Source organism: Myotis myotis, unplaced genomic scaffold (genome assembly GCF_014108235.1).
Source record: "Myotis myotis isolate mMyoMyo1 unplaced genomic scaffold, mMyoMyo1.p scaffold_m19_p_2, whole genome shotgun sequence".
In the NCBI taxonomy this organism is placed as follows: domain Eukaryota; kingdom Metazoa; phylum Chordata; class Mammalia; order Chiroptera; family Vespertilionidae; genus Myotis; species Myotis myotis.
The window spans coordinates 9,280,709-9,296,623 of NW_023416324.1; the positions used below are offsets into that span (position 1 = coordinate 9,280,709).

Genomic DNA, 15,915 nt, shown 5'->3' on the forward strand with positions numbered 1-15,915 from the left:
GGGACCTCCTCCCCAGGCCAGGGACGGACCGGCCTTCCTTTCCCAGCTCCCCTGCACCCCCATTTCGCAGAGCCTGGCTCTGATGAAGAAGCAGAGATGGGCCCAGCTCTCATACCCTCCAGGAACGTCTTCTGATCAGCTCCCACTGGTCCCTGCTCCAGGTACCACACATGCCATGCTCACCCTTGTGTAAGTAATCCTCACACTGAGGTCTCTTCCTTTACCTTCTATGTGTGGGTCGTGTTTCTGGCTGGGTCCTGCCTGACACAGCCAGCTCCCCCCACCCAGGTGTGGCTTTCATCAAATAGAGGCTCTCGCGATCGGATAGGAACTTCAAGGTGCTTCCGGTGTGTGCAGGTGCTGACACTGCACTCTTCCTCTGAAGAGGTTGCGCACACAGCTCTAGTTATCCCTGTGTGCCACCCTCCCTCCAAATGCAGTGGCTTAAAACAACAGCTACTTTATTACATCACACGATTTTGTGGCCAGAATTCAAGCAGGGCTCAGCCGGCTGATTCTCATGCTTCAAACGGTGTCAACTGGGGTCACTGGGTCTGATTCGGTCGGCAGCTGGTCTGATCTGCAGGGGTCAAGGCAGCTTCATGTGTGTGCAGGCAGGGCTGCAAGGCTGGGCCCCGCTAGGAGCCCTTCCCTCTCCCCGTGGCCGCTCCAGCACCATGGTCAGCAACAGGAAGTGGACGCGGCCACCTGCTAAGGCCCTGGACTGGCAACTGGTACACTTTCGCCACTAATGCGTATTCCATTGGTCAGAGTGGTCACAGGATGTCCCTGGTTTCAAAGGGGAGGGAGGGAGTATGGACCTCCCTCCCCCATCTCTGAGTGGAAGTTTGTCAGAGAATGTGGTTCCACCTTTGATCCATCACACACTGCTTCCTCCAGTTAGCATCCCCCTGTTCATTCGCTTCCTGTTCAGTTAGCATCCCCCCCTTCATTTGCTTCGAGTTGTGCTCACAAACTGCTGTCTGAGACCAAGTTCACAGATTGTGCTACCCTGATAAACACTGGGGTTTTGTTTTGTAATTAAATGACTTTGGGCCTGCATAGCCTCTCCATCTCAACAGTGGTCCCACCACTTCCCCCCGTCTGCCAGGGGCCCACCTTCAGCTCCTGCCTGGCTCCTGGGGCCCCTGAGTTTACAGGCCTGGATTAGGAGGCACAGGGACAAGTGTAGTCTGATGGTCTCGTGCACTGGACACAGAAACCCCCAAATAGTCAAGGCTTTTCTATAACTCAGCTCTCCCAGTCCTACTTCTGGCGGGACACGCTGGTCCGACAAATGCGGAGACCTCTTCTGAAGGTCCTCAGGATGAAGCCATCCTGGTATCAGGAAAAATCCCTGGCAGGAGGCCCGGCGGCCTGTGTCCTCGTCACGGCACTGCCCGCGTGAGCTTGAGCAGGTCGCCGGCCTCCCTGGCATCGCACACAACAAAGGAAAGAGCGTGGTTTGAAGTCCAGCTCTGCCACGTGTCTCAGACAGGTCACTTCCTCACTCTGGCCTCAGTTGCCTCCTCTGAAAACTGGGGTCACAGTGAGCATCGCTCAGGCTCTCGTGAGGATGAAGCGTTGGTGACGTGCACACAGCGTTGGTCCCTGTGCATTCTGACTTCCGGTGCCAGCTCGGAGCCTCTGGAGCCCAGGCCCCCCACCCAGGCCGAGCCACTCACCTCAATGTCTAGCACAGGTCCTGACACTTAGTAGGCACTCAGGAAACACTTGTTGAGTTCAACTGACTCTTTATCAAACCAAGCAGTAGCAACAGAAATAAAAACGTATGTCCATTAATATACTGTGTGCAAGAATGCTCATAGCAGCGTATACAGCGGCGAGCCACACAGGAAACTGGCCAGGCATCGATGACAAGAGGACGGCTAACCAACGGTGGTATCTCCTCCAATGGAATACTACTCAGCTATAAGAAGGAAGGAGCAATGGGCACACACAGCTCCATGGGTGGATCCCAAAGATATTTCGCCGGGAGATAAGAGCCTCCACAAAAAATAACCTGCTGTGCGAGTCCACGTATGTGAAATTCTAGAGCTGAAAAAAAAAACGGTGTGAGAAAAATTGGCATAATGCGTGCGTGGGGGCAGAAACTTGACTGGGAAAGGGGAGAAGGAACTTTCTGGAGTGATGGTGGTGTTTGCGTCACGAGAGGGATTCGGGTTACACAGGTAAACGCATTTGTCAGAACTCACGGGCAATCCATTTGAGAGTTGCGCCTTCCATTGTACGGAAATTTCACCCAAAAAAGAGACTTGTGCGTAAACATCGACGTCCAATCGATGATACGCATGTTGAAGCATCTAGGAGCGCAGTGTGCCGATGTCTGCGGCTCACTTTGCAGTTCATCCAGAAAATACAGGGGGGTGGGTGGGCAGAGGGGTGGCTAGAGGGAGGGGCGTGGGATAAAACGGACGTGGTCAAATGTCCATGATAGATGCCAAGTAGTAAGGCTGCAGGTGTTTGCTCTTAAAATTCTTTACACTTTTCCGTATGTTTGAAAATGTTGATCAACAAGCGTTGAGGAAGAAGACTCGATGCTGTAGGGCCACACCGGGGCGGTGGGGTGACTTGTGTGAGGTCGCACAGTCTGCCACAAACACCGGGGCTCGTTTCCGGGAAAGCGAATGTGGGACTGTGTTCGCCCGGCTGGATCTGGACTGTGGGCAGTCGGTAAACCCCCTCACCTCTCTGAGACTCTGGCCCCGTCTGCAACTCGCAGAGAGCACCGCCCGATTCAATGGGAAGCCAGGAGCACTGAGCAGAAAGCAGCTTGGTCCTTTCCAAGCCTGACCCCCTCCGCACTGGGATGTCAGCTTGAATGTGGGCTCCGGGCCGGCCTCCTCTGGCCACCTAGTCTGCCGTGGCCCCACCTGCTCCATCCATCACACTATTTTAATTGTCTGCATGACAGTGTTCCCAGGCTGCTGCGCTTCTTCGATCTTCCTTCAGATGATGTATTATCTGTCTCCTCCCACTAGAATGTAGACCCCAGGAGAAGAGGGATTTTGCCTTCTTCGCGGCTTTATCCCCTGCACCTGTTGTAACAGCCTCTGGCCCGTGGAGGGACACGGAGACTCTTGGTTGAAGAGACGAATAAATGAACAGGGTTGGGTAAGCTCCAGGGCAACCCCTCAAGTGCAGAATTCTGCCGCCCGGAGTGTGCCTATGGCTAGCACCACTTGCACAGAAGAGTAGGGAGTGAATTTAGGGATCAGTCATCCTCATCCCACTTAACAGATGAGGAAACTGAGGCTCAGAGAGAAAATGCAAATTTCCCGGCATCCACTGCTGGTTAGTGGCTGAGGGGAGATGGGGCCCAGGCCTCCTGGCTCCCGCTCAGTGCTGTGTTTCTGCAGCAGGATGCTAGGTGCTTGGTAAAGTGCTCATCCCCAGGGGTGGCCGCAGATGGACAGACACGCAGGCTCCACCAGGTTGGGCTGCCTGCGAGGCTGTGAACTAATTTCAGGGGGCAGGATGTGCCAGCCTAGCAATGTCCGCAGGTGGACAGGCTGGCACAGGCCGCCCATGGGCCATGTCCATGGGTCTGCTGGCGGCCGATCCTGCTGACACGGGCCCAATTGTCTGCACAGCCTGCGGAGTGTGGAGGACTCGGCAGATTGGCACAGTGAGGTCCCTCCCCGCAGACTGGCAGCCCCTCCTGGCTGCATCGGTCAGCCAGACTGGCACAAGCTGGGCATCTGTTCCCATGATGAGCCCTTGCTGGACACAACCTGTTCACACAGGTGTGCTCGCTGACAGGCAGCCTAGGAGGTGCAGTGGGACCGAGCGCTGAGTGTGGCCACGCAGGGCGTCATGGGAGGTGGCATGGGCAGGGGGTTGGGGCCAGGGCCTTGCACACGGAGACTCAGACACCAGGCTCAGATGGGGCTCAGCCAGGCCCCATCCCCACACACACCTGCTCAGCAGGCTCGCAGGATCCAAAAGTCAAGCTGAAGCTCGGATGGAGGGGCTGGGGAAGGGGCTCTTCCCTCATTCCTACGGCCTCTTCCCGAGTCCAGACCCGCTTGTCCTTAGACCATTATCTATACGGCAGCCAGGGAGCTCTTCCTGACCTGAGCGGGAGCTGTCACTCCTCTGCTCTTGAAGCCTGCGGTGGCTGCCACCTCTCTCCCATAGAATAAGAGCAATAATAATATCCACGATGTAATAGCTACTGTGCTAAGCATCTTACAGGTACTACAAATAGCACATAATTATAGAGCATTTACTGGCACTTTTCTGAGCACTTTACATGGAAAACTACCTCTATCCTTCCACCACGTATGAGGTGGTCCTCTGGTTGCCCCCGTTTACAGATGGGTAAACTAAGGCAGGAGCTGTGAGGTGACTTGCCCGAGGTCTTGAATTAGATCTGACACCCTAGGACAGAGGTTCTCAACCTGTGGGTCGCGACCCCTTTGGCGGTCGAACGACCCTTTCACAGGGGTCGCCTAAGGCCATCCTGCATATCAGATATTTACATTACCATTCATAACAATAGCAACATTACAGTTATGAAGTAGCAACGAAAATAATTATATGGTTGGGTCACAACATGAGGAACTGTATTTAAAGGGCCAGAAGGCTGAGGACCACTTCCCTAGGAGTTGGACACCATCAAGTGTGAAGCATGACCCTTCACACCCGGCCCTGCTCCCACGGCCAGGCTCCGAGTCCCTGCATCCCACAGAACCCATCCTGAATTCCCAGTCATGCTACCCAAACCTCAGCTCTGCCTTGCTGTTCTCCAGGCCTGGAGGGCCCTCCTGCCTCTCTGTCTGCCCTGCAGACCCTTCTCCATCCCCCCAGGCACAGTGCAGTGGACCCTGGCAGGACTCCTTGCCCCCTCCCTACCCTGTGCCACTTCCTTGCCACTCTGGCCGCTGTGGCAGGGCGAGCACGTGCTGCTGCTGTTTCTCTCTGTGATCTCCCTGCCCTGCCCTTTCTGTAAGGGCCGGGATCATGTCTGATGCCACCCTTTGTCCATGAGCCTGGCCCCAGGAGGGAATGAATGAATGAATGAATGAATGAATGAATGAATGAGAAGCTGAGGTCACTTGGATTAGAGGAATGAAGAGTCAGGGCAGGTAATGAGGGCTGGCCTTCAGGGAGATAGAAGATGGGTGACAAAGCCATTCCTTCCTCCTCCATCAGCCCCACCACATCCAGAACATGACGGGGCAGCTGTAGCCACATGGGAAAGAGCCCTCCAGTTGGGGCGGGGCCCCCTCTGGTGCTGGGACCATGGTCAGGCGGCGGGGAAGAGGCACAGGGAGCTGGGTACCCCCAGCCTGGCCTGAAAGTGGGAAACAGCGCCCCCGGTGCCTCGGCTGCACAGCACCCGTGGTGAGCCTAGGTTCCCAGGGTCTGGATTCCAAGCATCCAGAGGGTGTGGTGCAAAGAGGAGGGGCCTCGGAGCTGAGGGCTCGGCTCCTGGCCCTGCCGCCTCCTTCCTGTGTGGCCCCGGGCATGTCCCTCTCCTCTTTGGTTCTCGGTTTGGCCATCTGTCAAGGGAGAGGTCTAGATGGGCAGTGAGGGGTCTCCTGCTCTGAGAGGCAGGCTGCCAAGGGCACCAGGGGAAAGCTGCACAGAGGCTCTGGCTGGGGGAGATGTGGGGAGTTCAGGACAGCCTCTCCCAATTGTGGTCCCCAACCCCTGCACCCAGCCGACTCAGTGGGGCTTGTTACACACGCAGGATTGGGACTCCAGCCGGGACTCACGAAATGGAACCGATGGGTGGGCTTCCAGGGAAATCAGCATTGTCATACCTGCGCCCACCTGCCCAGGTATGCACGGAAGTGGGAGTGTCCGGCATCTCCCCAGGCCCTGCCTGTAGCCCCTGCAGCATGGATTTTGGGGGGAAGCACAGAGATGGACAGGGAGGTCCCAGAGCATCCAGGCCTGAAACTGGCAGTTAGTGGGGTAAGGAGGCTAGGAGCTGACTGTGGCTTTGCATTTGACCAATGGGTGCCTGCCTGGGGCGGGAGATGCCAAGGGGGCAGGGTTGACATGATGTTGTCTCCCAACCTGGCATTTCTCAGAAAATCACCCCCACACCACACAGGCACCCGAGCTGACATCCCCTCCCCCCTGGCCTGGAGCAGGGGACAGGGAGTATGGACTGGGCCTACACTGTGGGTGCAAGCACCATACATACACACACGTGCACACACACCAGGAATCCACACACTGTCACACAACCCTCAACATGCACACACATAGTATTTTACACCCCCCCCAACCCTCATCTAGACATTTAGAACAGCACCAAGCATTCTCACCCTTCCTTTGCTTTACACACACACACACACACACACACACACACACACACACCCTCATATGCAGCCCAGAAGCGAGCAGGCTTGCATACTCCCCCCTGCTAACACACATAGGCACTCACACCCCTTAATGCCGGCCGCTCCTGGGACCTATGCTCACACCAGGCGCACACACACCTCCTCACACTTGCATAAGCACCTGCACACGTGTGTGGAACCCACAAAGACGGCAGCCGCTCTCTGCCTTTCATTCTCTCCAGCCCCCGGGGCCCCGGCCCTCCCCACACCCCATCCCTGAGCTGCTGTCTGCCAGCACGCGGTAACCAGATGAGACAAGGCAATTTATGACACCAGCTGTCTCTGTCAAAACCGGATCTCGCACTCACGGGGGAAGCCAATTACCCCGATCCCAGCCCTGCCAGAAGGTGGGACTCACCAGGGAGACACAGCAGAGGTGGCATCCGGCCGCCGGGAGAGGTGGGTGGCTCCTGGCTTGAGGGTTTCCCCTTCTCTCTGTCCTTGGAAATCTGGCTTCTCCCAGCCCCAGGCCCCAGGGGAGCCTGCTCTACCCTCTCTGGCTGCTCCTCTGGCCCAGCTCCCAGACCCAGGGTGGAGAACAGGTGGGCAGGAGGTCTGGGGGAAGAGTGGTCCAGGGTCACCATGGCAACAAGAAAGACGGGAACCCTGGGCCTGCCCCTCCCCCTACTCAGCAGGCCATGGAGAGGCCGCATCACTGTCCCCCACTTCCTCTCTACCCTCATTTCTCTCCCTCCTCCCTGAGCAGGTGGCTTCATGCACCGCACCCCTGCCCAGGCTTCCCTTGGCATAGAATCCCTCTCCCTTCCTTGCCCCCTACCCAACACTTCATCCAACTCTACTGCCTGAGTCACTTCCAATCCAGACCTCAGAATCGGACCCTGGTTCAAATCTCTGCTCCTCCACTTACCCACATCCTCCACTTACCCGCAAGCCGCCAATATGTGCATCCATTAAAAAAGAGGCTCATTTCTGTAAAAATGTGGGCCGAGAGCCCCCTACCTAGCGGAACTCTGCTCTGGGCGTCAGAGGTACAGCATGGGCGTCAGGTTCTAGCGGAGGGGTTGGGGCTGCAGAAATCAGGGGAGGTGATGGTGTTCCCTCGCTGTCTCATCCCCGGGGCCCACGGCTGTGCTCCCGGAAGAAGCAGCGCTTGGGAAAGGAGCTCAATCCGCCCACAGAAGCCCAAAGGCACGAATGGCTGGAGCCCTGGCCCTGGGGTTGACCTGATCCGAGTACGCCCTCCATGAGCGCTAGTTAATCTGGTGCCATCTGCACACCGGGCCATGGAGGGAGCGTCCTCCACATCATGGCCGAACGGCTGGACAGAGACAGGCCTGCCTTGGCCCATTTCCTCATCCTCCGACTCATTTGTGCATCCCACAAGCATACATTAAGGACATACGATGTGCCAGTCAGCATTCTTGGCACACGGGGTTGAGTGAGGTGGGGAAGGGACTTCGGCTGGCGTGGCAGAAGGTTCTAGATAAGCTTTTCATCACTAACACCATACTAGGAACACAGCAGTAAATTCACGTTTTCCAAGATGCGTTCACATATATTTGTTCCCTTTAGTGTTTTGAACAACTGGGATATCGGTTCCATTAACATCCCTCATTTAAGAGAAGGGGAAACTGAGGCACCGAAACAATCGATGACTTGCCTGAGAACCCAGGGCCGGGATGTGACAGCACCCCCAGCAGAACGGAGTCTCCGAATGCTCGCTGCGGTTTCCAGCCCACATTCGTCACTTGTGTTATCTAATTAGCTGTCCCTGTACCCCCAGCGGCAACCCTATAGGACCTGCCAGTGCTGGGCCTTGAACCTGGGTCTGCCTGGCCCCAGAGCCCAGGCGCCAGCCACTCTCCTACATCTAATCCATTCATTGAAACCCTCTTGGCAGACCCTCTCTCTCACTGCCCAGCCCCGGAGACCTCAGCTGCTCCATCTCCAGGACGGCCGATTCCTTCCCGGCGGGAGAGGTGCTGGGATAATGTAGGCAGGCAATTTAAACAGCTCCGGCAAAATACACCAGCACTTTCCACTCTGCCACTATTACACTCTCCAGCCGCAGCGGAATTGGCCCCTAAGTGGGATATCAAGTTTATTACAGCTATTTCCAACCTGTAATTGGTTTTGTGGAACACAAAGGAAAGGAGGTTGAGGGGTGGGAGAGGTGATTCCCCCCCTCTTTCTTTCCTTGTTTTTTTTTTCCTCTTCTGATGATGGCACCCAGGGATATTGTGGGTGAGGAGGCTGGAGTTGGAGACATTTGCTTTTCAAATGAAATACCCCCGGCTGGCCGGGGGGCTCTCGCACTGCTGGCTCAACCAAGTCTGTCCGCACGCTTTGGTGGCACCACTTGAAAATCAACCTTGCCTCGCTAAAGGCAAATTTGCTGGTGGGGGCAGCCGGGGCCCTGGGATGGGATCCTCAGGGGCCTGGGGGCAGCTGATTGAGCCCTAATGGGCCAGCCCAGGGCGGGAGTAGCTGTGGTTTCTAGGGCCAGCTGTTCTAGGATGAAAACATTGTGGACTTGTAGGAAGAAAGGGCTCTCTGAGGTCGCTCTGCCCCAAATATCCCTCATTGAGCATTTAGGGAAACTGAGGCCCAGAGAGGGGGGCAGTGCAGAGACAGCCGTGGGACTTAGAAGCCAGGTCTCCGCTTCCTCACGCCCTCCCACACAGTGTAGTGATCCTTCCGCACTACATGACTAATGGGTGGGGGGAGAAAAGTCACCCATTCTTCTGCTCTCATGGGTGGGGGGAGAAAAGCCACCCATTCTTCCTCGCTCATGGGCGGGGGAGAAAAGCCACCCATTCTTCCTCGCTCATGGGTGGGGGGAGAAAAGCCACCCATTCTTCCTCGCTCATGGGTGGGGGGAGAAAAGCCACCCATTCTTCCGCGCCCATGGGTGGGGGGAGAAAAGCCACCCATTCTTCCGCGCCCATGGGTGGGGGGAGAAAAGCCACCCATTCTTCCTCGCTCATGGGTGGGGGGAGAAAAGCCACCCATTCTTCCGCGCTCATGGGTGGGGGGAGAAAAGCCACCCATTCTTCCGCGCCCATGGGTGGGGGGAGAAAAGCCACCCATTCTTCCGCGCCCATGGGTGGGGGGAGAAAAGCCACCCATTCTTCCGCGCCCATGGGTGGGGGGAGAAAAGCCACCCATCCTTGAGCACCTGCTATGCGCCTGCTGCCTTCATCAGAGTCTGCCCACCCTAACCAACCTTCCTACTTTGGACCTAAATAATACAGTAGTCCCCCCTTATCCACGAGGGACATGTACCGAGACCCCCCAGTAGACGCCTGAAACCGTGGCAAGTCCTGAACCCTATGCAGGCTGTTTTTCTCTATGTGCACACACCCACGATAAAGTCCAATTTATAAATTAGGCACAGTAAGAGACTAATGCGAAAAACAAATAATAAAATGGAACAATTATACCAATATGCTGTAATAAGTTATGTGAATGTTCTTTCTCTCTCTCAAAATACCTCATTCTACTCGATGCATAATGCGGATGTGCCGGACAAAGGGGTGATTCACGGCCCAGCTGGGACGGAGCGGGGCGGTGAGAGATTCCATCGCGCTGCTCAGAACACCCGTGCAATTTGAAACTTAGGAATTGCTTATTTCTGGAATTTTCCATTTATTATTGTCAGACCATGGTTGACCGTAAGTAACTGAAACCATGGAAAACAGAACTGCAGATAAGGGGGGGACTGCTACACTAGCTCAATCTCATCGGCCAATCCCCTTATAGTTACACAAGTTTGTGTTTGCAAACAATGGGCAGCCCATAGCAGGCACGCCACAAATGGCTCGCCTCCACTGCCCAAGACCCGTTTAACACAAGCAGGGATTGACTCCTCAGGCTGACAATGAAGCCCAGACACGGCCCCAGGGAAAAGGATGTAAATAAAACCACAGGAAAACGAGGTGAGTCCTTGAAACTCCCCTGTCCCTTGGCCCGAAACAGGGATTTATGACTCGGATAATTCCCGGTGCTTTACCTGGCGTGCGTGGGCCTGTGTGTGTGCGTGTGGCGTGCCAGTGTATTTTCCTAGTAATAAAACCCTCAGTCTGGAGAATAAATTCGAGCAGACAGTTTTACCGACAGTCTTTTTTCTCCTTTGTATAATAATAATAATTTAAAAATAGGAGTGAAATTTGAAATTGAGACGATAAGGGCTGCCCAATTTTAGGAGCAGATAGAAGGGAGGCGAGGCTGTGAGTCAACCGGGCAGGACGCCCCCACTATCATGGAGGAGAAAATCCTCCAACCTCCCCTTCTGCGCATCTGAGTCCCCCGCTTACGGAGCGGCCGCTGGAGCGAGGAGGGGCTGGAGGCAGTGAGCCCACCCACAGCCGCTCTCAGCCTAGTGGGTGGGGTGTGAACTCTGCTCTAGGAGGCAGAGCTTTGCCGAGTCCAGTGTGGACCTCAGCTGAATCCCTTTGCCTCTCTGAGCCTCAGTTTCTTCATCTGCAAAATGGGAACATTATTGTCTAATCTCACTTTTCAGGGGCATTGTGGGTCCACACGAAGGGGTGGGCCTAGAGCAGGTTTCTTGCCCTCGGCACTGCTGACGTTTCAGGCCAGATCATTCTTTGGGGGGAGAGGGGGGGTCTGTACATCGTATGATGGTTATAGCGTCCCTGGCCTCTACTCTAGATGCCAATTACTCCCCTCCCCAGCTGTGACGACCAGCACCGGATCCAGACATTGCCAATGGCCCCCAGCTAAGGACCCGGGTTTAAGGGTCCTTTGTCCTCTTCCTCCCTCTTCTCCTTGTCCCCTACTTGGGAAGCTGGCCTCGTGATGCAGAAGAGGCAAGGGAGAGGCTGAGAGGCCGTGGCGCCAGCTTCCCAACTACATGAGTGGAGAGGCCTCCTTATTCTGTTTGTGTGTTGGTTGGTTAATCCTCACCCGGGGATATTTTTCCCATAGATTTTTAGAGAGAGTGGCAGGGAGGGGAAGAGACACTGAGAGAAACATCCATGGGAGAGAGACACATTGATTGGTTGCCTCCCGCATGTGACCTGACCAGGGCTGGGAATCGAGCCTGCAACCGCGGTACATACCCTTGACCGGAATCGAACCCAGGACTCTTCAGTCCGCAGGCCGATGCTCTATCCATTGAGCCACATTGGCTACGGCTGGGGCCTCCTTATTCTTTAGGAAGATCCATACGAAGGTGGCCGTGCCTGGAACACAGCTGGTGCTCAGTCAGTGCCGGCTGGACTGCACTGCATCTGTCTAAACCAGTAGCAGCGCCTCCTGGGCCTGACAGCTGTGGCTCAAGTCACCTTGGGCCCAGATGTGCCCAGAGGGGCCCAGCTGCACCCAGGCCAGCCCTCCCAGGAGGGTGACAGGTCCAAGCTCAATGCCCAGCCAAAGCAGGTGGGGGAGAAGCTTTCAGCGCCCCCCACCCCAGCCCCTTGGAGAGCCCCGGCCCCGGCCTCCACACGCAGAGCCGCATGGAGCTAATTCCACTTCTCCAGGCCCAGGCATGAGGCCTCTGTCGCAGGCTGTGAGCCCGGAGCCCAGCTGAGTGGCGAGAGGCTGCAAGCTTTCAGCCTATAATAGAGTTGCTGAGACAAGCGGAAAACTGCAGCCGAGTAAACAGATAAATAATTGAAACAGTGACAACACATACCTTGCTGCTTTGTGGAGTAACACTTTCATTAGCGGGAGGCAGGCCGGGCACGCGGGCGGCGGGGATGCGGCGACGGCAGCTGGGAGCCAGGGACACTAGGGTCTTGCTTTTAATCAGCTGTGAGCAGCTGGGCACCTGAGCAGCTCCGTCCTCCGGCTCAGGCTTTACTATCACCTCCTGGGTCCCCTGGCTTCTCCGGGCTTCGCGTTCCCAGGTGAAATGGGGGGACCTCCTGGCCTGTCCCAAAGGTAGCCAGGGGAGAGCGGGTCCATCACGCTGCCCCTTCTCTCCATCCCCCATGCCAGTAGGCTGGGTTCTCAGCCTTCTCCTGGGTCCCCGGGCTCCAACGTGCCCCTTGAACCTGTCCTCACCCGCCACTCAGGCCAGAGGGCAAATCTGAAACCCTGCAGCCCCGTTGCCCCTGCCCCCACCCCAGGAAGCTGGGCTCCTTTGCCTCCATGACCGGGCACACGGTTCTCTCCCCAGAGCCTCCTCACGCCACGACTTGCTGCCCTGGCACCCTGAATAGTCTACTTTCACTGTTATTTCCTGCCCCAGGACCTTTGCTCCTGCTGTCCACTCTGCCTGGAAGCACTCGCACCATTTGCCAGGCTGTCTCCCACTCTTCCTTCAGAAGATAACTTAAATCTCTTGCTCCAAGAAGCCCTCTCCGACAACCCTATTCCCAGGATGGGGGCTGCCCTCCTCTGGGCTCCCCTGCCATTCTGGGCCCACCCCTGGCAGGATTCATCAGGAGCTATTGCAATGTAGCTGGTTTGTGTTCCCCATGAGATCTTTGCTCCAGTGGCTGCCCTTGGCGCCCAGTTCCCCCTTCTCCTTCTGTCCTGCCCCACCCCCCCACTCCCCACCCCCGGTTCTGTCTCTTCTCAGGCGGGGATGGCGTTGGGATCAAGCCGTGACTCTGCGGCTGACTCTGCAGAACGCATCCGCACGCGCTGGCTGGGTGTGCAGCTCTGTGTGCCAGGCTGACCGGGGGGCGCAGAAGTGGAGCCCCTGGCGTGGTGGAAAGAGGGCGAGAGAAGGGCCAGCTCTGCTGCTTCTCAGCTGTAGGACTTCCGGAAGCTGCTGCACTGCAGAGCCTCAATCTGCACATCAATAAAATGGGCATGATCTGGGCGGTTCCAGTGACAGCTGCGACGGGAACCCAGGGCGGTGGGCTCCCTGGCTTCTGCATCTCCCCAGTGCCCGGAGCCCACTGCTGCTGGAGGAAAGGGTGGCCAGTGCTGGCTGCACGCTCACCTGTGGCTGCCTCTGTGCTCCGTTGCAGGTGATGGATGGCGGCACCATCAAGCAGAAGATCTTTACCTTCGACGCCATGTTCTCCACCAACTACTCGCACATGGAAAACTACCGCAAGAGGGAGGACCTGGTGTATCAGTCCACCGTGAGGTGAGGGGCAGGGGTCGGGGACCAGAGGGCCACCTCTCCACCCCTTTTACATCCTTCACACAAGGTTCTTAGGGGGTCTCAGGACCACCCTCCATGGGCTTGGAAGGCGGAGTAAGACTCTGCTCAGAAGGGGACCCATTTCTGGAGGGAAGAAGCAAGAAGGGGTCAAGTCCGATTCCTGCCACACGGAGCAGACCCCTGACAGCCAGCCCCTCCCAGGTCCTGCAAGGCGGGTGTTCCAAGCCCTGTTTCCAAGCAAGGACACTGAGGTCCAGAGAGGGTGAGCAGTGTGCCTAAGGTCACACAGCCAGGAATGCCAGAGCTGCGGTGGGAACCAGCTCTGCCTGGCTCAGAAGCCCATGGGCCCCAAACATGGCAAGGAAAACAGATCCTACACAGGGCCCTGGTCAGAAGCGGAGGCAGGATGGGCAGAGAAGAGGCCTCGGGGATGGAGAGACTTAATTCTTCTCCCCCTTTTCCAGAAGACTTTAAGGGCGCCGATTCCATGCCAGGCCCTGCCTCACCCCCCCACCCACTCCCTAAAAGGCCCTGACCCCTTTATCTCTCTGACCTTCATACACACTGGGCCCTCTTCCCAGAGTGCCTGTCCCTGTGGTCACCTGGGCAACTCCTCATCCGCCTTCAGAACCCAACCCAGGTTCCTCTGTGGACGCCTTCTCTAGATCCCCCTTCACCCCAGCAGAACTGATCTCCCCCAAAGCCTATGGCTGCCACCCCTCCAGGACCTGCCCCCCACAAGAAGGGGACCTCACCACTTTGATGAACAGTAGCTTCACACGGGCACTGAATGCGCACAACTTCACACACACACACACACACACACGCATGCCCTTTCACACAGCCAGCTGCTTTGCCTGGTGGAGAAAGCACAATCTCAATCTGACTGGGCCACACTGGGCGCACAGGGAGATGCTGCCGCACACACGGGGTGCACTGTGCTTCCTGGGGTGCCTCTTACACTCCCACTCTGTGCCTGATGCCTGACCCTCCACTCCCCACACCTGGGTTGCTTGTCCTTTCTGTGACCATGAGCACCAGGAGACGGAGCAGGTGCCCTTCGCCCCTTAACCTTGTACCCTCAGCTCCCACACGAGGCCTGACGCACAGTAGGTGCACAAGGAAATTTGCAAATCCACTGGATGATCCTGGGTTTGCTCCTTGGCCCCTTGGGCCTCAGTTTCCCCATGCGTAAAATGAGAAAATGGGATGAGAGGTTTTTAAAGGGTACCTCCAGCCGGCACAGGGACTCCAGCAGGCAGCCCCTCCCGGGCCATGTCTGTACGACTGGGAGGTGGGTGTGCTCCTTGCTGGGTCCCCTCCTCTCTGGCTTTGTGCCGGGAGGCAGACCCTGCCGCCTGCTGGGGAATCTGGTGAGAATGTGGGTGCAAAGGGGCTCTGAAGGGCCTGGGGGCACGTGGCCACACAGATGCCCTCACTCGTATATTTACAATTTCTCCTGCACCCGCTTCCTACGAGGATTTGGGGCGCCTTAAAACATTAAAGCACCCCCAAGACCAGCCCGTGGCCATCAAGATGAAAACGGAGGCAGACACTCATTTTGGAGAAGAAAATAACTATTCTGGGACCCACAGATGAGTTTACGTCAAGTGAACATTTGAATCACCCCCAAGCTTCCCAGAGCCCACCCCTGCCGCCCCACCCCTGCGTGGTGACCCTGGTCTCTGAGACCCCCAACCCCCACCCAGGACCCCAGCCTATCCATCATTCCTAGTGCCCCACGCCTGCCGCAGGTATGGTCTCCAGGGTGGCCAGAACACCAGCACAGCAGAGCCCCGCCCTCTGTGCTCAGTCCCTGAGCCTGGGCTCCAGTGGACAGCATGGGGGTGGGGGTGGGGGTGGGGGTGGGGAGGTAAGGCCAGGGCAGAAAGGAAGAAAGGAGCAGACCCTCCAACCCTCCAGAGTCTAATCCAATTCCACCAGCCCCAGGGGCGGCCTCCCTGGAAGAGCAGCTTCTTGAGGCTGCAGGGCCCCATTAGGGCTGGTGGTGGGGTGCGCCCGGGACTCCACATTTACATATAAATGAAGATATTTACAAATTAATGCATATCAACTAGAGAGAGTCCCAGCTCCACAGCTGTCTCAGCCACTTCCTCTTCAGCTGGGGAGAGGGGAGAGGAGGCTGAGAAGATGAGCAGGAATTGGCAGAGAGCCCTTGTTTCCTGGGCAGCGGAGAGGAGAGGCTGCCGGGGACTCCCAGAGCTTTCCTCCGCTGGTGGGGTTCCGGGGGGATGGGCGTCCCGGGGCGGCAGGGCTTCTGTCCCTGTGGGGCGGGAGCGGGGGGGGGGAGGGCGGGGGGCGTGCAGGTGTGGCACACCTTGGGCAGGTCCCTGTCAAAGGCTTTTCTAGTTCTGAGCCTCGGAACCCAGAACTCCCTGCTTGAAATTGGCAATAATTTATTCCTCCGGAGGGTTTGTAATTGAGCACCTCTAGGAGCCTGGCCTGATGCGAGGTGCCGTGACCCAGAGG

At 56.9% G+C, this 15,915-nt stretch overlaps 1 protein-coding gene across 1 annotated transcript in view; it reads left to right on the top strand.

The window, feature by feature from the left end:
- IGSF21 (immunoglobin superfamily member 21) overlaps positions 1 to 15,915 on the top strand; it is a 207,823-nt gene that overhangs the window by 125,097 nt on the left and 66,811 nt on the right. Inside the window, exon 3 of the mRNA XM_036350791.1 lies at positions 13,286 to 13,407. Coding sequence (XP_036206684.1) covers positions 13,286 to 13,407 — 122 coding nt within the window. The remainder of the gene's footprint in view (positions 1 to 13,285; positions 13,408 to 15,915) is intronic.